Here is a 22151-nt window from a genome sequence, read left to right as displayed (position 1 = left end):
GCAGCAGAGGCAGGGCTGTGCTCCTGGTGGCCTCACAGCCACCCCAGCGTGCCAGGGCACCTCTGCTCCAGCCGCAGCCTCTGCTCAGCAGACTGAGGAGACACAAGCATCAGCCCCCCAGGGGCTTCCAATTAAGCTCTTTTGGTGTGGGTCAGAATGAAAGCACAGCTACCTTGCGGGCACACTGGAAGCCCTCAGTAGCCAGCAATTGAAAGGGTTCTGGCTGGCCCCATTCCCTTTGAAGCATGCCTGCTGGCTGTAGGCTTCTCTTGTGCTCCCTCGCAATTACAGCACTTTTCAGCTTCTCTCTCTCCTTTTTTCTTTAATTTAAATAGATTGAGAGGAATTAAAAAACCCTCATCAATCAGATTTATCAAATAAAACTGTTGAGGTAGGGCCAGCTGCAGCTACATATGTCAAACTCAGCTGCAGATATGAAAGGAGAGGCTGTAATTCATAGGGTGCTCAGCTTTTTGAGGGTTTAGCAGCAAAGTTAATCACATTGCTATATTCCTAAACCTATAGAGATGCCTCCAAGCCAGGAAGGATCAGTCCCTGCACACACAGGTCTGTCTGGACTCTGCCCCCTGTGAAAGGAGGTGTCCATGCTCTGCTTGCTGCCTGGGCACATTCCTTCACAAGCTGCTGCAATGTCCCCATTCTCAGGGCTTGGGAAGGAATCAATAGACCTTTGGCTTCTTTCCTTGCCCTTGTACCACACGTGTGGCTGTACAAACTGGGTACATCATCTGTCTGAGACAGCGTGCACAGGTTACTCCACTTGTAAGAGCTCCAGTGAAAGAGAAGAGTAACAGCAAAACTTCTCATTGATTTACATGGGTCAGCATTTCCCCAGCCTGTGCAAATTTTGGTTCACAGAGGTCCACTATTAGCTGAGTGACAATGCAGCCAAAGAAATCCAAAAGCAGGTAACATCCCCAGATACCTGCACAAGGACCTTGAGGTGTGGGGGAGAGCAGTCTTCAGGGGACACAAGCTGAAAATTATGAGGAATAGGTATCTTGGCAATGGAGAAAGTCAGAGGTGGAGCAGTCTTCCCCCATTCTGTTAAAAATGCTGCTATTTCCATGCAACTCCCCAAATGCCACTGTTCTGGGGCACGAGGGATGCCCATGGTTCCCCTGCAGATCCTGCTGGCCACAACTTTTTGGAAATACCCTGATCACAACCCTCCTTCTGTCACTGTGAAGCGTCAAGGGGAGCACTGAGAAACCACCTTTCCTCTCCCTCTGCTTTTCCACCCTGCTGTGGAATGGCTAACTCCATGCAAGGAGCATCCCAGCAACTGCTGATGGCAAACAACAGCCCCAGGACGTTCAGGGACAAACACGTGTAATGAGAGAAAGAGGGATGCAGAAGTGGTTCATGGTTTTCCTCATGGTTACTTTAACAAAATCAGAGTTTAAAATCTGCTCTCTGCAGAGGCTGCTTGCTGCAGCATCCACCTCCTTCTTCAGCAGAGGTGCCCAGACCTCACCTCTCGGGGTAAAGGCTGTCAGCCTTCCCTCTCTCACAAAACCGAGCTGCTCCCCCTGCTCTGCCAGGCCCTGTGTCCTCCAACAGACTCCATCTGCTGGTTTTTCAGACAGGCAGCTCCTGCAAGGACAAAATATATCGAGTTAAATAATACACACTTCATCTTCTGTTTCTCTCAGCAAAACTGTGCAATTTTTGGAGATATTTTGTAAATTCAGATTTATGATGATTATTTTTCATGCTATGGCTACCACAGTGACCATAGAGAATTTATGGAGGTAATAATGTATTTAAATAGCCAGTTTTGAAAAAAACTGAGCCATTGCAATGGATTAACACTCAAACCATTAATATTCAAACATATTAAGTCACTTGAAGGATTTTTTTTTTGTGTATATGCACATTTTGGGGTATATTCTCCTCATAATACGTGGAGAGAAGATATGCTTTACTGTTGACATTTAACACATTTTCTTTATTGCTTTTCATTTCATTGTGAGTAAAAGCATTATTTGTCCACCCAGCCTTCCTTAGGACGAATGCCATCATTTCTGTTTGCAGAAGCAACCAAAAATTAAAGGAAATATTTTAGATGTCAACATTAAATGTCAAAAACTGATTTTAAGTAATTAGTAATACCCTGGCACTATGCATTTTATTCAGAAAATTCCTGTTAAAAATATTCATTGGGGGATATTCAAATTTATTATGTAGAACAACATGGCATTAACGTGCTGGCTTCTATTTAATGCTTTGGTTCATAGCAACAAAGATACCAATGGGAAATCATTAAACAAATATGAGATTTTTTGCGGCATAATGGGTCTGTGTTTGGTATCACTTGAAAAAAGAAGAAACCCCTCACCGAGCTCAAACTGGCAGAAAAAAAAAATGCAACGATCAGGCAAAGTACAGCAACATTATAAACGTTAACAGATTTCAGAAAGTGGTTTTATGTTAATTCAAATGTTAACGCTGTCCGGGGCTGCTGAGGGGAGCGCGGGCAGGAGAGAGACGGTGCCGGCAGGGAGCACAAAGGGCTGCCTCTTGCTGGGGGCTGGGGGGACTTTTATTAATTATATTTCCTTCGGAGCCCTAACAATAACATGTCAGTAATGTACACATTCTGTACTTAATTGCCGCTAATGACTGGGCCGGCCGGGAGCCGCCCCGCGCCGTGAGAATCGCGGCCGCCCCGCGTCCCGCAGCCCGCGCTCCGCAGCCCCAATTAAGCCGATGAGCGTGGGGCCGCTGAGCGCCCCCGCCGCCTTCCAGCCCTCTCCTGGCAGCCCTGAGGGAGCACAGCCCCCAGCGCAGCCCCCCGCACAAAGGGACATTCACGCACCCCCAGGAATGACGGCCAGCACCACGGCCGCCCTGCCGTGGTGGCAGAGGCGGGGCTGGAGCAGGATCCTCTGGCTCCCCTGGCACCACGGCCGGGGGGAATCCGGGATTTCTGTCTCATGCGGGTGAGCAGCAGGTCCCACAGCCATCCCAAAAAGCCCAGCCATCTCAAAAAACCCCAGCCATCCCAAAAAACCCAGCCATCCTAAAGAGCTCAGCCATCCCAAAAAAAACCCAGCCATCCCAAAAAAACCCACCAACCCAAAGAGCTCAGCCATCCCAAAAAATACCAGCCATCCCAAAGAGCTCAGCCATGCCGAAGAGCCCAGCCAAGCCAAAGAGCCCAGCCATCCCAAAGAGCTCAGCCATCCCAAAAAATACCAGCCATCCCAAAAAAATACCAGTCATGCCAAAGAGCCCAGCCATACCACGTGCCTGCAGCTGCCCCCGAGGTGCCACCACCCACAGGCACTCGGCAAAGTCGGGTACACAGTTACAGCAGGGAAGTGATTCCCCTCAAACCAGCCCTGCCTGGGCTGCTGTAGTAACTTCTCCTGTGGTGCCACTCAGCCAGCACAGAGTGCCCCAGACTCCCACGATTTACATCTCCAGAGTCAACTCTTTCCGTGAGAGCAGTCCCTGGAAAGGTGGTTTGTCTTTAGGCAGGCAGCTGGGGAGAAAGCCCACTGGGCAGCAGCAGGATCCAAACCCACTGCAGCTGCTGGCACTTCCAGAGCTTTTGCCAGTGGCAGACAGTCCTTGGAAATGGCAGGAGAAGCCTGGGGTCCTACCACAGTCCAAGAGCACGTGGAAGTTACAGCGATAGCACCACTGGGTTGCTCTGGGCAGATGCAGGATGCCACCTGGTGTGTTGCACCAGTGCGTTCCCTGCATCCTCCCAGCACAATGGTATGCAAGGAAGTCATGCAAATTTCTCCATGAGGACCAGCAACAGACCTGCCTTTGTGTATGGCATTTCCTCCCTTCTTGGGGCTACTCTTAGGCCCAGCCCACTTCAATGCCCGATGTGCATCACACCTGCCAGTGCTACAGCCCCAGTTCCTTCCTCCTCTCTTCCCACCTTTGATCCTGCCAGCACAGAGCCTCCACCATCACTCCTCCAGGCTGTGGCCAAGCGCAGAGCACAGTGGCTGAGCCTGTGCTGCTCCTTCACAGAGGATCTGTACCTTGTCTGACTCCTTTTGCTTCTTACCTGCATTAGCAGAAGTCAGATCTTCTTTAAGTTGTCCAATGGAGGAAGCCAAGAGACAGGGAAGTGGGGAGAGGAACCACAAAAAAACCCCATGAGTCGAGATTTGATAGGAAATCAGGTTAAGAAACCCAACCAACCCAGTCACTGGAGGCAAATACCACCCCCTGTTTAGGGGTTTCTAGACCAGCCATCCCACAAGCAGCACCTCTCCCACTCCCAGCAGAACAGGGTGGCCCAGGCAGCAAAACATTCAACAAATTGTTCCGTTGCCACTTCTCAGGGGAAAACATTTGCTTAAAAACAGTCAGATGAATTTGGAGTGATCTATAGGGCACTTTGTTATGTTAATGACTGTTACCAACTGTCTGTTCTTTATATTAAAGTGTTGACTCATTGTCAGTTGGGGCGAGACAAGACAGCTTGCTTGTGCCTTGCAGTCCTTTTGCACTCACCCAAACTACTCATGTGAAGACACTTTAATATGAAGAGACACTGTCTGTGGCTATTATTAATCTCCTGACTGAAGCCCAGAATACTAATAACACCATGCAGGATCAGCTAACCTTTCCTCAGAGCATTCTTCATTCTGCAAGATTTTGGCCAAAATGAAAACATTTTTCTCTGCTCTCACAAGGCTGACAATCAGACTTCCCAATCAGAGATGTAAAAAGGTTTTCATTTGCCCTCTCCTGTGCTCAAATAACATCGTCATCATCATCATTCTGGCAGAGGTAAGAGGGGTGCCTCCTGCAAGCCCAGAAACATCAGCTTTACCCACATCAGACAGCAGCATTTGGCAGGTCTGGCTGAGGTGGGAAAGCAACTTGTTTATTCTCAGACTGATCTTAAACCCAAGTGTAACAACCAAACCTCACTGTGAGCTGCACAGTCCAAAAATGACATTGGCATCTGGTAAGAACTGGAAGATGGATAATGGGGTGAAAAGATAAAGGTTATCTTTTAAGTCTTGTCATGGTCAATAACTCTTGACACATAGAAAAACTGGGCTGAGGTGCAGAGGCTGGTGTCCTGATACAGTGCTCCCCCTCAAAAAAATTCAAACACCTTGCACAGAACTGCAAAACAAAGCACCATATTACTCTTCTCCATCTGATGCTGCTGCTCTGGGATCCAGTCCAAGAAAGCTCAAACCATTTATCCTGGCTTCACACAGAGCACTCCATAGGTAAGTTCGTGTAACTGGAGTCTGAACACGATAACCTGAGCAAGTCACAGCTGTCCCTACTTCTCCTTTTGCCTTGGGAGGAGCCTAAACACATTCCTACACAGTTTCATTACATTTTTACTCTCCTCTTTCCAGCCAAGCCACTTATTTTTAGTTGTATGTGAGGCCTCTTCCATCCATATTTAAGAAAAAAGCAGCAATCCTAGATCCAGAGTAGTGTCTGCTCCGTGCTCAGCAGACCAGTCAGTCTCACCCTGTCAGCTTTAGTGGGCCTCCCATCCTTGTGTCACCAACAGCTTCTTTTTGGAAACACATCTGCACATAAGTTACTTTGGGCTCCTGACCCTGCTGAAAATGAAAGAATCTGCCCCCCCAAAGGAAGAAAATAGACCCAGCTGTGCTTTTAGCACCAGGAAAAACAGCCACCCCACATATGTGGTAACTGCATGATTTTCCAGAAAATGTTTAGGCTTGCTGCTTTTCTCTGTCAGGAAAATTATTTAGCTCTTGATTAAACCCCTTATTTCATTTTCAAGGAATGCTACTGTATACAGCTTGTGAGAGAGCCAAACAACTGATGCTTTGATGTTGCCTTTATAGTATAAAAGTATAATATATGTGACCAAGTACTGATTTTTAGATGAAGAGTGACCAATTGTAGTATTGCCAGAAAGACATTAAGTACACTTAGATTTACAGAAGCATTTCCCTTCCCCAGCCACTGTCTATAAACAAAGTAACTTCTCTTTTTTCAGTAGTCATGGGAATTTAAGAAAGCAACAAAACTCTCACTTCTTTCAAGCCAAGGCAGAAGTTAACATTTGAGACTCATAACAGAGCACAGGCTGATAAAGGAAATATGTTCCCCTCAAATAAAGACAGTTCTTGTCAGGCACCTGCTCTCCTCCACCCCAGGAGCACGGCTGGGGCACATCTGACAGAACAGGCACCAGGTGGGAGAAGCTCCACACATAATTTTTCCTCATATCCCAGGCAAACACATATGCTGAGGCAAACATTCAGGATTTCATATTTTTCTTCCTCGACTATTATTGCCATCATGCTAAAAATCAAAAAATCAGTGCATTATAAAAACATATGCTTTCTTACAATGTGAGTTACACGAGAAGAGTTTGGCTTGGTAAAACAAACCCAGTTTTCAAGTAGATTTGCACCTCCAGTATACAATCTGCTCCCCTGAACTGGCAGCATCTGTAGGACCAGAGCCCCTGGGATCAGAAAGGTTTTCCTTCCTTCCTTGATAGCCATCTCATTTAATTTGCCCTCAAACACACCAGTCTGTGGAGTTTTGAAATCCCTGGTTTTATTCTGCCTACAAAGAATACTTCCTTTCTTTTTCTAATGTGAAACTCACCTTTAACAGAAAGAAAAAGCTTCATATACAAACCTACCCTTTCTGCTCAACATAAACTTATTATTTCAAGAGATTGAAAGGAGATAGCTCATACAGCATTGCAATGTTCTGCAGTCTTAATGTTTGATTATGTAAAAGTTGTGGCAATAGCGGACTACTCAAAATTTGAGAGAAACACATTTTGTACTTTAAAGCTGGTTTGCAGATAGTGTGGCTGAAAGGATCATCATCAAAATACTTACTGTTCATCAACTCAAGCCAAGTGGGTGCTCTGCTGTAGTTTTAACTTCAAAGCAGAGAAGTTTCACAAATAGCTATAACAACAAGAAATGGACATTAAAGTCTGCTCATATTTGTACATAATTTTATTCTGCCATCTCACAGACACACAATAATTAAAATACAACCCCCAAACCTCTCTGTTTCTCCACCTTGACTGGCCACCCCACGGCTGGGGCGAGGGCAGGACGACCAGAAGGGGAAGAGCCCTGCTGCTTCCTGCCACAGGCAGCACATGACAGAGCTGCATCCCCTATTTAAATGCCAAACCTGAACAGAGATCACAAGAGTCCAGGCCAAGCTGCCCCGGCCTTGCCAGCAAGGCAGAGCTGTTCTTAATCCCAACAAATTCAAGGCTAGACAAAGCTAACCTGTGTTATTCACAGCATATGCCAGTGTCTCTTTTTGATGGTAGAGGCTTGTGGAAGATGGGGTATGAATAATCTGGTGCTTTAAATGCTTGTTGATAAATACCCAGAGCCAGCAGTTCCCTGAATCCCCGGAACAGAAGGTTCATGCCAACAAACAAGGGGAAGTGGGTACATCCAGTGTCAACCTGCAGGCTCACCAGCCCCCTGCTGCACTGCACACTGACCCCCACCTGCTGCACAAGGCTTTACCTTGCAGGTGTTACTCCAAATAACGCCTGGAAAAAAGCCCATTGCAGGCTGTGGCAACTCCCAGAGTTCAGGTTCCCTGACACTTCCCCCAGCGCAGATGCTGCTGTGAGCCTTGAACACCAGCAGTGAGGTCTGGCCTGGCAGCCTGGCTGAAGTGTCCCACCCAGCCAGTCTGGGGTCAGCCTGCTGTGCTGGGCTGTGCTGTGAGCACCCAGGAGTGGAGAGAACCCTGGGCCAGGCCTGGGGGCTGCCTCTTGCCTCCACCTTGTGCAAGCAGGGATGCAATAAACCCCTTGTGTTGTAATTCCTGAGAACCAAGAGGAGATGCTGACCTGAGACCTAGAAATAGAACCAGAGAAACCGCCCTCCTGCTTTAGGGCAGACAAGCTATGCACGACTATTTCTAGGAACTATTTATACCAATAACTATTTCTGTTAGGTACCTACAGCATTTACAAGGGCTGAGCATCTGGCTGACTCAGTGGGAACCACCATGCCTCCATGCTTTCTGCTCACCAGCCCTGCTTCCCCTCCACTCCAGCTCACAACTGCAGCCTCAGCTCCCTCATTTGGGGCTATTTCCTTCAATTCACCCACAGCAACCCCCAACTTCCAATTTTATAGTAGCAGTAATGCAAAATTAGCACTGGATTCATTTCTGAATCAGTTCTTTCTCTGATGCCCCCAGCTTTCAGACCAAGGTGAAGGCTTGATGCATTGTTATGACAAACCTTTCAGGAGGAGAAGATAATCATGCACCACCTGGGTTACTGCAAATTCAATTTACTTTGCAGAATGCTTTATGCTGGTCTGGAGCCATTAAGGAGAGACAGTTTCCAGCTGAGGAGTGTGCAGCACTGCACAGCTAAATTGCTTTCTCAGGATTGCCCAGGGCTGCCCCTCCTGCATCACCCTGGGGCTGTTCCCCCTGGAGGCCTCTCCCCACCTCTTGGGGCAACACATCTGAGGTCAGAGCCTGCAGGAATATAATATTTGGTATCAGCCTATCTTCTTTGCACAATCTTCAGCCCAAACACCCCAAACATTTTTTTCTTACCTAGCCAGGCAGAGCTTACTTCCCCCCACCAGACTGGGCCAGGATCAAAATTTAGGAGAATAGGATCCACAAGCAAAGAAAAAGGGAGGAAACTCCCTCTTTGAGGTGGTTGACTTTTTTCTAACAGGGACAACTATCTTCCTTAAAATGACCTGCACTCTTCTTCTCTAAAAATCATCTTCTCAGCTTGTGGTAACCAATGCAATTTTTTTTTAAGCTACCCTAGAAAGGCAGCACCAGACAAACAGACACAGCATCCATGTGTTGCAATAGACAACCAGAAACAATTCTTACAAAAGGAGAGAAAGTAAGAAAATAGCTCTCAGTGTAAGTCCCCCCAGCTGAGATGTGACTGCATTCCTACCTGGGGAGCTGCAAAGCCACCATCTCCATGCTCTGAACATTCTGCCTTCCATCAGAATAAAGGAGGCTGACCTTTCACGGAAGAAAGAATTGCCAAATTAACAGGATCACCATCTGAAGCAGAGATCACATTTGGAGAGAGGCCTGTTGTCTGAACAAGTTTAATTCACAGGTGTATCTCTCTCTCAGATCCTGGTTTCCCACACAGCCCAGAGACACATGGAACATCTACACTCACTCTTGCATAGGTATTAAACATAGTTAAATATTCAGCTTAAACTGGAAGTTAAGACTTTACCGTATCTCTAATATTGCTACAGGATATTTTCTTGAACAGTTAAATATAATCCCCATTTTTAAGAGGACAGTTAGAAATTAAAAAATGGAATTGTGGTTTTGCTGTGAAACATCTAAAAGGGACTAAGATCTGAAAATAAACACCAAAAGGCCTAGCACTGAAGCATAGTTGCTGATTTAGGAATTAAGCCTAGACACTACCTTTCAGGAGGATTAGTTTCCCTCATCCACCCCTATTTTGTGTTCTACATTTAAGAACAAAGCGCCAAAATAAGTCTTGGCAAATCCTTCAATAATCAGCAAAAATTACATTCCTTTTGTCTGGGACATGCAATTCTCTGAGAAATTAAAACCTCTCTAAACTGGCACCAGCAAACACGTTCAGCTCACATTTGCACTTGTTAACACAGAACTTAGAACCATTCATTGCAAGGAAAAAAAGCCAGCACCACCAAAGAACTTGCTTACCATCAATTACCATAGGCATTTTTATTACATTAAAGCTTTAACATTTATCAGAACACTGGGTCAGGGAAGAGAAAATAGCAGAGTAACTTAAAAAAAAAAAAAACAAAACAGCCTTGCTGGGAACTATTGTTTAAAAAAAAAAAAAGTAACCAACAACAGAATAGGAGCTTCCTGAAATATTAAATGTTGTATCATTCAAGTTATCTGCAGCAGGCCATGATGAACCCTGGTAGTCTCACTAAAGTTTTCAGTGTTATTGAACAGTCCTTCAAAATAAGCACCAAAAAACATGCAAAAAACCAAAGAACAGTTTATTTCGGTGTTCCCCTCGTCTCCAGAACCATGAGTTTCCAGAAAATGTCCCACTAGGACCTCTGTGATTCCAAGACATTGCAAAGGTCAAAGATTTTCCTGTAACAAAGCACATACCTCTCCAGAATTTAACTCTGCACGCATGATTGTTGGTCAAATACTGTGACAAACTCCCAATGTTTAAATGATTTTTTAGGAAGAGGTAGACTTTTCCTACTGATCACCTCAGGGTAACAATCCAGACAACCTGATTCAAGAATTTCCCAGTAAGCTGATCATTACAGAGTGTTAAGGAAGCACTCTCCATGTACTTGCCATGTCTATTATCCCCTCCCCAGCCTCCTGTACCTGGCTAGAGGAAATCCAAGTAGCCCAACATGACAACTTTACCTTAGTATCCAAATAAAATTTCCATGGATAAGCCAATAGTGGTAAATAAATAAAGCAATAGTTACTACACTATTCATCCCCAACTCCCACACTTATTAATGGTCACAGTCTGAAAAAACCTTAACTGATCATAGTTAAAAGAAATATAGAAATATACATAAAACCAGCTGTCTTAGACAGCATTTTTATTAAAAATGAATACACAGAGACATAGCAGCTTTTACAATAAAGAGTTTTTTAAAAGGCATCAAGTTGTTAGCCAACCATTCAAAAAAGAGGCTTTGAAATGTCGTCTTCCACAGCACCTTTTGCCCATTTGCCAACAAGGGACAAACCTGCAGATTACCCAAAGGACAAAGAGGCACAGTAACTAATTTAAACTTCAAGCCCTTTTTCTGAACAGTTGATCAAGCATCACCCTCCGTAGCAGCATCTGGAGCACACTTCAGTGTTCTTTCAAGTGGCTGGTGTACTTGATCCATTTCTTTAAAATATTTTAACATTCAATAAAACTATTTCAAATAGAAAAACTTCTGTCAGATGAAAGTAAGGTTTCCTTTTCAAATTCTGTGAAAGCTTATGAACTTCACTGGCAGCATTTCTGTAATGAAGCAGGAGCTAAAACCAGCAGAACAGGCACTTGAGCAAAACTGTCCATCAACAGTTCCTAAAGTCATATTGATTGCAGTCCAGAAGACAGTTTCTTACTACTTTGTGGTGGTGTAAGGACACCAGTGGGGAAAGGTGAAGTCCTATTTTGCTCAGCCAATATGGCTTGTTTTGCTTGAGCTCTGTCCTGAAAGCACATGAAAAAGAGGGAAAAAAATCTTTAGTGTGTCTATGCAACTGATCAATAGAATTCAGTGTCTGATAATCTGATAGATTGTTAATCTGCAAAAGCATATGCATATCCATATCTAACCCTCCAAACAGTAACGGATAAATCACATAGTACACAGTAGTTACTTGTAGTACAACTCAAAGAGATCAGTATTAGTTTTTGGAATGTGATGATTAGCAATAGGCATTCTTAACACACAAGCACTCCTGTACCTTCAAGAAAGCAAAATGCAGAAAAAATTGAGCAGGAACAACTTTAACTTCTACCTAGAATTCAATAAGCTAAAGAGAAAAACTAACCCCAATAGCTTAAACCACAATTTGTTGAGCAAGATTTTGATCCTCTGCAAGTTTCTCACACTAAAAACCACTCTTGCTCCACTGCTTGTCAACGACCACTGTCACGTATCAATCCCATCAGATCAGTCTCAAGTGATCTATCTTTATTTTTGTCCAGATCAGACAAGACTGTATTGGTGGTATTTCCTAGAGAGAAAGGTCTAACACATGCTATTTGAAGTACCCCAAAGGGTAGAGAAATGCTTCTGATTTCTAGGGCAATTATATGCTTTTGATATGAGAGGCTGAAGGCACATCTTTTTAAACAAAATACACAACAAGTCAGTCCCAAGAAAATACTTTGTCTCAAGAATTTTGGATCTGGACTACAACGTTATACCTTTTATAATCTAAATACACTCAGTCTCAATCTGTTCATCCTTCTCTTAAGTTGACTGTGTGTTCAAACCAAAGAAACAAGACTTCAGAGATTTCAGAGACAGGTTTTTGTCTTCATTTGCACATACATACCAGCAAATCAAAGCTGTTTATGTGCGTCTGTATATTGTGCAAATCTTCAGGAGCTATCCCGCTAAAGTGTTTGAGTTTGGAGCTTCCCACTTCCCTCAGAGCCATGGCAAATGGGACCATCCATTTCACACAGTCCTCTATCTCACAGAATTCATAACCTGCAACACAAGACACATGCTTAGCTGCCTGAATCAATATCATAGATTTGAGCAAGACATAATATTTGTCAACACACAAGATTTAAGTCTGTAAGTGCCAATACCTGAAACTTTCTGCATCAACTCAGATGAAGAGAAGTGATACAAAGCAGAAGCTGCAAGTATCCCATAGGTATATTCCAAGCAGCCAATATCCAGCACACAGAGATCCAAGAGCTAAAAGACAATAGATGTTGAGTAAGCCTGACAGAAAAACACTTTTCCAGGTGAAACAGCATTTGAAGGAAATCAGTCTTACCTCTGTTATTTGTACAAATATCTGCTGTGGATATTGTGGCAGCATTACCTCATAAAGATCATTTAAATATGCAACTTGCAGGTAAATGTTTAGCCACGATACAACTGTCAGTGGATTTAAGTTCCAATTAAGAGCCTGAAAGAGCAGACATACACAAGATTTCAGTGCCAATTTAAGTTCCTAACTTAAACCATGCAAGATGGTTAAACAATCACAAGCTCTAATCCCAGTTGGTTAAGGCATCTTTAAAACATGCAAATCAAATACTCTCCTGTAGCTCTTCCTGCTGATACAGTCAGGGAACAAATAATTTTGTTAGTACACACATACTGGTGGATGCTTTAGATCACTTGTTACCTGAAGAAAACACTACTTTCTAATTAGTAAGAGAAATTGTGCCTCTTAGCAGCACCTAAGGTTAACTGAGAAGCTCTGCTTTTAGTCTGATTATGCTACACATTTTTAGAAACTAATTCCACTTGTAAATATTACCTTCATAATGATCAATTCCATACTGATGATTTCATCTTCTGTACAGGCTCCATCTGTAACATAGGCAAACTGGTGCAACTTTGGTGGATAAATTTCCTGAAAGATAGGAAATCAAGTATTTAATTTGTGGAATAGGTTGCAACTAGTTTCATGTGTTACTTTCATAAAAAGTAAAGAAATAAACAGAACAACCACTGCTTTGGCCTGCCAAAACAGAAAGGGGAGGGGGGATAGTTCCTTAACCTCCCATTCTAAATGCTGTGTTCTCTGCCTTTAATAGACACAGATTTCTTGCCCATCATAGCCTTCAACTCTCACTTTGGATGGATCAGCACAAACCTACATTGTTTGACTACAGCACCACTGTGACTGTATCACAACTGACATCAAGATTATTTTTAAGCATCCTAAAGAAAAGGCCTTTTATCTCTTTGTTTAAGAACAGATTGAACATCAGCTCTTTTAAACAACTAAGAACTTAAAAAGCAGTGTATTTTAGTAGTTCAAATTGTTCCAGTAAATAATAGCTCAGACTATCATGCAGTAGGTACTCTGTTGCAATGAAATTGCAACAAGTGGCCTCTGTATACAGCAGCTAGCCAAAAATTCATTTAGCAACTGTGACTAAAATTTTAGATTTATTCTAACACTGAATTGTCTAATGAGAAAACTAGATAACATCACAGTATAATTTTACCCACTTCTAAAAAAACCAGGAATGTTGAAAATAAACAAACAAAAAAATCTGGTTTGTTTCCCGTTTGAAAAAAATGACAGCAATTAACTCCATAAAGCTTTCCATAAAGTGTCCAGCATCCAAGAAGTGTGCTGTGTGTCCATTCACATTTTTATGGCAAGTAGAGCTGGAGACACTTACCTCAAGCTTTGCTGCTATGAATAGAGAAGTGACACCAATAAGCTGCAATAGTGTTTTTACAACATCCTGTTGTGTTGCCATAAAGCGATCAAAGAAATCTTGTGCTAAATAAAAAGTTTCTCTATGAAGTTTGTAGGCTTCACAAACCTGGAGAGACAACACCAATTACAGAGGTCAAGAACAGTGTTAAAAAGTCAAAACTAGATGCTACATATGTATCCAAAAAAAAAAAAGCATAAGCTAGATGTAAAATTTATATTAGCTTTCTACTTTACTGCTACTGTGAAGTAACATGTTAACTAACTGTAAGAGTTAAACAGTTTCCTTTGACACGAGATGATTGTCATTACAGTAACTTCAAGAAAAACAGATCAGAGTGAAAACCCTTCTAGGAAATGCAAGCACATGTTCCAACAAAGTCAGAACATCAGTTCCTCATTTTTTGCGAAGATCCATCATTCCAACACCTCAAAAGAGAAAATTCTCACAAGCACTTTAAAACTAAGAACAGGGATTATGCCACCAAATCATCCACATAGCGAAACAGACTCAGACACAAGAGGAGCTGTAGCACATTCTGCATGACAAAAACAGGTAAAAAGGCTGGGAGATGGATCTGATCTCAGAGCTACCACCTTCCTTCTTACAGCGACTTTTGTAATTACTTGTTCAGCCTTTGTCTGCAGTGTGACCTTAAAAGCTTACCGTGTATTAGGGACAAATTGATTATTGCCCATTATCAATCTAAATGAGTAACAGAATGTATTGACAGTCTGCAAATCATCAGCTCAGTACATCATATATTCTTTAAGTTTGGTGTCATTCATTGACAAAATTTAAGATGAAGACAAGTATCTGGAGCTAAACATGCTCCTGAAGTGCACTCATGACAGTTATTAGTGCACTTCAACAAAAGCACACTTGAAACACTCACAAGCACAGAAAAGCTTACCTCCATTAGCCAGTCTAGAAGGATGGTTCTCATCTTAGGCTGCAGCTGGGGGTGCCTTTGCATGTAGAATTTATCCCTCACGTAGGTCTCTTCTTTGTTTATCATGTTTTTCCATACATCATCCTTGTTTGCCCAGCTAAAAGAGATCAATGTTTAGTCTTGGATCATGAGGCAAGAGGAAGGCAGAGCAGCAGCAGCCCAGCACACTCACCCTAGAGCTGGCAGCGGGGTAGCTCTGGTGGGAACAACGCTCAGATGGATAAAGCGCGAGTAATCGACAGGAACGGGATCGTCGTCTTTATCCGGAGTGGGAATCAGCATGTGGGCATGCTCGTGAATGCTATTCCAGGACTTCTGTCAAATCAAACACCAGATTTTACACTCTGCTTTTTAAAGTAATCATTTTAGCTGTAGATAGATAATGCTCATAACTTCTGTCACAATTTCTTGAACCACACAGATTCACAGAACGGCAGAGGCTGGAAGGCACCTCTAGCTCTTTTCATCAAGCTCCCTGCTCACACAGGGCCACCAAGAGCCAGTTGCCCAGGACCACGACCAGAAGGCTTTAGAGTATCTTCAAGGATGGAGACTCCAGAACTATTTTGGACAACTTGTGCCATGCTTGGCTGCCCTCACAGTAAAAAGTGTTCCACAATATTCAGAGGGAACCTCTTCGCTTCAGTTTGTGTCCATCTCCTCTTGCCCCATCACACTAAGAAGAGCTTAGCTTCATCTTCTTTACATCTTCCCTTCAAACAGTTATAAACAATTGACACAAATTGCCACAGACCTTTTCTCCAGGCTAAACAGCCCCAGCTTCCTCAGCCTCTCCTTATCAGCAAGATGCTCTGGTTCCTGAATACCTCAATGGATCTTTCTGGACTCTTTCTTGTATGCTCAAGTCTCTTTTTTACTGGGGAGCCCACAACTGGATACAACACTGCAGATGTGGCCTCACCTGCGCTGAGTAGAGGGGGTGTTGCTTGTAAGCACAGTAGAGAAAGTTTGGAACTAAAGCTGAAGAACATTCATCCTGCTCTTTTGAAGGACCACAAGTGTTTCATGGAAAGATACCCAAGTCAGAACCTCCTACTCTCAATGCTGTGTTTTGTTTTTAACCAAAAATATACTTGCCCTCAGGTAAAGAACAATCAGATGGAATTCAAAGACCCAAACATGAGGTCAGAATTTCTGGTCCGGAATATGTAGATAATATGCCTGAAACCATGCTTTCATGCAAAGCATCTCAGATGGTGAACACAGCAAAATAGTTTGTAGGATTTTGTACTCATTCATTTAGCAGAGTTAAGATAAAAACCCAAAGCACATATGACCCAATTTTCAGAATACAGCCAAGTACATGTTAAGCAATTGCTACTAAACTATCAAGCTGATAACTTTATATGTCGAATTCTGCCATGGTCTGCAAACATCAGATATTCAAAACTTCGCCTGGCATGTCCTTTCAACTTTTATTTGGACCAGAACTTAAATCTAGGTTTACTCTTCTACCATCTAACTCTTAAACAGGATTTTGTACACTTCACACAGTGCCCCAGGAAAACACTACTTTATTTGCAGTAGAATGCAGAGCCAGCACCGTGTCATCATGCCTAAGCAAATTAAAATTTGGCATTTCTGTTTAATAATGAAGTCAGCCATCTTGCTGCAAATTGATCAGTTCTGCATCACTAAAAGGACAGAACTCCTAACAGATTTCTAATGTGCTAAAAAGAAAATTAAAAACAAGTTCAGAAGAATCATTAGGCACTATCAAGTACAACACCATGTGAAACTTTGCCTCTTGCAAAAAAGCTTCCACAGCTGATTTTTGCCATCTTTCTTACATATGACATCACTTTCCAGCAAAATGGCTCCTTCCTGCACCAGTTTCACAAACAGAAACCACTGACTTGATGAAACAAAAACCACATTTCACAGCTCTCTCACAGCTAAGACTGCTCTGCACTTTGAGTTACTGACACACAGATCAGTCTTTTTTCTTCTTGGGAGTTCTACATGCAAATACAGCATAGCAACATACCCAGCCATGCCAGGATTTAATTCGGGTGGGGAGGAGGCAAAACAAGGGAATAGTATCCTTATCTTAAAAATTACAGACTCCTTACAAACTGAAAGTTCAAATGAAAATGTTGCATCGGCGTTGCTTTAAGTTAATTTTTGTCCTCCCTCAAAACTAGACTTTAGTCACACTTTGTTCTCCAAACTGCACAGCAAGCCCAGCTGCCAACAGCCTTTGGAGAAGTGCTGCCTTATCAGTTAATCAGCAAACAGAAAAGCAGTAGATTATACAGTATCTATTTAAAGGTGCCTACTACACCAGCAGCTTCTGAAGGACAAGAGACTTGCTCACAAAGCAGACACATCACATGCAACAATACTAAAGAATTTCACCACCCTCAATTTTTTATAAGGAAATAGAAATCAAAGTTCAAGAGCCTCTTAGGTGTTTTGAAAAGAAGGGAAAACAAAGTTTTTGACAATATAATGTCACTTAACAAGACACTGGGGAAAAGATGTGAGCAACACTACAAGTACACAGCTCAGCTAGAGACAAGAATGAAACTAATGTGCAGGGCCTCAAAAGAAAGCAGCCTATGGGGAAGGAGACAGGAATTAATTAGTGTGGGTGAGGGAGCACCATAACTCTGGCACAGATTTTGGTGAAGAGAATGAGCATATCAATCAGGCTCGAGTCTTTAAAACAGATTTAGCAAGACACTCAATTGAAAGAAATGCTATCAGGAAACTGCATTACCTCACACTGCAACTGTAAGGAAACAGGAGCCACTACTGAAAAAAGGAACAGTTTAAGGTGGGGAGGGTATGAGGAAACCATGAAGAACTTCCTTTGGGCTTGCACAGAGCCAACCCAAAAGTGGAAACCTGTCAGAAAGCAACAGATATTACCCAGAATCTGTGCAGCCTAACACACTACAGTGCTGAGCTTACTTCTGAGACAAATAGAAGCTGAAACAGCACACAAGCAAAAATATCAGGGTGGAGAACAGGAGAACAACCTCCTAAAATTTATGTGGAGCCCAGCAAGAAAGCTTGGTGACTCCCACAGTAATGTTCCAGGTACAGGAGCAACTAATCAGATGCTGATCTCGATCTCAGACCTAAGAACAAGAGACAGACTGGAGAAAAAAAAGCACCTGAGAAGACTCATTAAGAAGAGAGGTACCCAGAGGGAAGAAGGTGGGTGATAAGCCCATTAGAGCATCCAAGCCCATACAGCTCCAAACAGAGAAAACCCAGGAGTTCAGAGGTGGGAGTCTTTATAAAGCTCAAACATTAGCAGGCCTCAGTTTCCTGCAGCATGTCACCATCCACTGATACATCAAATATTCACAGAAAATAACTTTTTTGAACAACCTTCAGGATATAGATCAGACACAAAACACAGCAGGTTGACCACTGGGGTTATTGGTTATAGGCCAGGAAGGGCCTTCAGTGAAGAAGAAACATCTAAAAATACAAACTGCTGAAACACTTGTGCACCTCAATGTGAGCTAGGAGCCACCAGAATGAGCTTCCACTGACAAGCAAGGAGTGCAGCAGGAGGAAGAGAATGACACAGAACAGCATTCAAACAGCAACATCAGAGGTTTTTCAGCATGGAAATCAATGGCAGGGGAACAGGCCTGTTTGTCACCCTTAAAGCAGCACCTTATACCACAGACAATGGCATCACTTCCAAGTCCACAGTCTTTACCCATCAGAAATAGCAAGACCTATAATTCTAGCCACTTTTCACTCATAGGATGCATTACTTTGAAGCATTGAATTCTTCTTTGCCATCAGAAGGGAATTTCAGATTTGTCAAACAGAACAGGAAAGAGCAACTCACACTATTAAATTGTTCCAATCCCTTGGGATAGCATAGGAGCTTCTACTCCTTTGAAATAAGAGTCTAAATGTCCTGATACAGATTAGAGCCAAGTCCGTTCTCAACCTGTGTATAGTTTAGACTCCTTTTTTTGTGGGCTTTATTTTGTTTGGTTTTTTTAATTGAATCTTCAAGAGTTAATCCAGATTAGTAAAAGAAACTTTTTGGAGGATATTTTCAAAAGACTTAGGTGGAACATTTTGACAATGCTAAAATCAGATTCTGAAAAACATCTAGTAAGGAACTGATCAAAACTCCTTCCTGAGAGTTTACTCCACCTTTACATGTGAAAACATTAGCTAGTTTCAGCTAAAGAAACTAACTCACAGATTCAATTCTTCACTTTATATGGAGGTGCCCATGCAACTTGCATCACAATTACATAGATTGTTCTAATCTAGTTAGATGAATTTTGTTGTACATGGAGCCTCAGAAGTGTATTCATCCCCACAAAGCAGCCAGAATTAGTATGAGAATTGCTAGCAGAATTACAGCAGTGCCAGTTCTCCAAAATCAAACACAGAATTTATGCAATATTCTGCTGTCACAAACCTGATGATATAGCCACCCTTTCATCACATAAAGGGTAACGGCATCCTAATTAAGAACTGAGGCCTTATGTTCCACAGAAGCAAACTAATGAATTGACTATGAAGATGTCATAAAGTGGGATGTGACTCTGATATTTTGCCTTGTGGATAAACTAGTGTCAGTAAACAATTTATTTAATGCAGAAGTCATGTGGTATAGGCTGCAGTGGATTTATAGCTGCTTGCATTTTAGAACTGTCGTGTCTCCACAGAATAACTGTCGCCCTGGCTATCATTCCAGCCTGCTATACTGCTGCTGGAACCGTAAACATATTCTCATTAGTGGTCCATGGCAATTTATATCACAGAATAGCTTGTGTCACACCATAGACTGAAGAGCTGCTGCTGTGCAGCCAAATGTTAGCTTTTTTAACCAGATCTGGAACAATCTGGCTACTTTGTCACAACAAAAATACCTGATCCATGTAGGGAAAGATATATAGGTTTCATATTATTCATTGTTTAGAGAATGAAAGGGTCAAATTCCACCAGTATCCTATAATTACCTTGACAAACTACCAAGTAAAGATTTTTGATGCCTACTGCCTAAATTATCTAAGTTTTAGTTTACCTATAATTCCTGAAGTAATGCTGAATGGCTACCAGGCCAATAGCACAAACAAGAAGACAAAATTGGAAGTCTTTATCTGCTTTGAAAGTTGAAGGTCAACATATGCAAAAGATATTTCAAGCTTCCTTCCACTGTCTTTCTGAAGACAGTAAAATTGGGTCCCCAATGAGATTTTCTAACAACTACCTTGTTATTATGCAGTAAACATGCACAGGAAGGCCTTGCTCAGTTTAAACAGAATGAATCTTCTGGTGAAGGAGAAAGCTGCAGTGAAGGACAGGCAGCTCTTCCTTGTCAGAAGTGAGAAATTAGTTTAATATACTGTGCAAAAGAAAGACAGAAGGGAAGGAGAGATCCCCTCATTAAATGCTCACCATTTGAGCCCTGCTTAATATGTTGACTGATAACTAGTGTACGCAGTTGCAACAAGCAGAGGCCATTCCAAACAATGATGCCCATCTGTTATGGTAGCACTTCAGTCTTAGAACTTCCAGCTGCCACTTTGGGTTAGATGTGCCACATTATGCACAGCCTGGCCTACCAAATGAGGACAGGCTGCACACCCTGCCCGTTGACTTCTACACCTTCAGCATCACCCTGCGTGTGCAGTGACAGGCTGAAGGCTCAGTGACAGGGACTGAGCAGGAGTGCACGTGCTCAGGGAAAAAGGAACAGGAATGAACCTATTCCAGAACACAGGCTACTCAAGGTACAAAAGCACCGTGCTTTCAACACACACAGCATCCAACAGAGATACCAAAAGCATCTGCCTTTTCAAGAATATGGAAAAGGCACACAAATGGAACTAGAGGACACCAGTAAAACTAGTTTTGACTTTTTAAGTTGGTTTATGCTACATGCCTTGCTGAGAAATTCAGCAATGGTCACTATCAACCTCCACTGCAGGACTGAGTTTCATAGGTAGAGTGACTTTACAGAAATATTCCTTTGTTCTGCAGATAAAGTCTGTTTTACCATAGCACTATGAGCATCAAATATACACTTCCAAGTTCTAATCAGGAACCCCTTACTTTGTCTGATAATTACCCTTGTCAATGGGAATAGAGCTTATCTAAGAGAAAAGGGGAAGCTTTCCTCTTTCCCAGAAGACAGGGAAGTAGAGACATGACTGCAAAGAGAACCACCTCAAGAGATGATCCTGTCAGCATGCTTAAGGAGCACATGTACAAGGTGCATAAGCACATGACTGCACTTTTGCACCTCTCTATAGAAGTGAATGCAGAGTAGGTCTAAAGGCTTGACAGGTGCACCCTTGCAACCCCAGGACAGCTCAATTTACTTCAGCACTAACACTAATGCTTCAGACCAACACAGGCCTTGTATCTCACAAAGGCTTCAAAAGTACATATATGAACTGAATTGCTCTGCACACACCATCATCAACCAGGGCCAACAGTCCCCCTTGCCCACTGCTATGCAGCCTGTGGCAGCAGCATACCTGTTTCACCACGCTGCCATAAATAATGGGGTACTGCAAAGTAAGGCCAGGGTTAAGGAAACCGACAATATTTACATGTAAGGCCAATTCAATTACCTGTTTTTCACAAGGCTTTTTTCTAGTCATCTCCATTTTAGCAATTTCTTCATCAGGATCCTGTAAGAACTACAAAAAGCGACACATGATTTCCGGAGTACAAACCGCGGGACAGGCAGCTGTTGGCCGCTGTGACACGCGCCTGTTCCCGCAGGAGCACAGCCCCGCAGGCCCACCCTGCACGGCCCCCGCGTGGGGCCCGCACCCCCAACAAAAGGCGGCGAGGGCGCGGGGGCCCAGCCCGGCGGGCGCTGGCCCGCGGGCACCGGGCCGGGCCCGCACTCACCGTGGCCACATCAGCTTTCCTCTTGCGGGCTCGCATGGCGTACTCCGCACCCGCGTCCCCCCTGGCAGGACCCTTGTCGTCCGCGCAGTCGCTGCGGAGAGAGGGGAAGCTGAGCGAGCGCCGGCCGCGGGAGCCTGCCGGGGTGCCCGGCGGGTGCTCGGCCTGCAGGGCCCCGCGCAGGGCGGGCCCGGCGCACTCACCTCTCCCGGCGCATGGCACCCGCCGCGGCCAGCGGGGCGAGCCGAGCGCCGCGCGGAACGGGGCCGAGCGGGCCAAGCAGCAGACCCCCCGACAAAGGCCGGCAGAGGCGCGCAACGGGCGGCCGGACCGGCCCCACCGGCTCCCCCCGCCCCGCGGCCGCCCACCGCCCCCTGCCTGCCCGCCCGCGCTGCCGCTCACTCACCG

General features: G+C 43.7%; 1 protein-coding gene across 1 annotated transcript; it reads right to left on the bottom strand.

Annotated features, from left to right (window-relative positions):
- Positions 1-10571: 10571 nt before the first annotated feature.
- On the bottom strand, positions 10572-22135 carry CCNE1 (cyclin E1). The gene is made up of 11 exons (XM_041458823.1): positions 21947-22135; positions 21747-21837; positions 21461-21529; positions 15040-15182; positions 14829-14964; positions 13877-14023; positions 13000-13095; positions 12508-12642; positions 12314-12425; positions 12052-12209; positions 10572-11197 (listed from the first exon to the last, which is right to left on the bottom strand). The coding sequence occupies exons 1-11, from the start codon at positions 21958-21960 to the stop codon at positions 11075-11077; spliced, it is 1224 nt and encodes a 407-aa protein (XP_041314757.1). The 5' UTR covers positions 21961-22135; the 3' UTR covers positions 10572-11074.
- Between the last annotated feature and the right edge of the window lie 16 nt (positions 22136-22151).

The sequence above is a fragment of the Pyrgilauda ruficollis genome, unplaced genomic scaffold, assembly GCF_017590135.1.
Source record: "Pyrgilauda ruficollis isolate IOZ18807 unplaced genomic scaffold, ASM1759013v1 scaffold13, whole genome shotgun sequence".
NCBI classification, from domain to species: Eukaryota; Metazoa; Chordata; class Aves; order Passeriformes; family Passeridae; genus Pyrgilauda; species Pyrgilauda ruficollis.
This window is presented reverse-complemented; position numbering and strand designations above follow the sequence as displayed.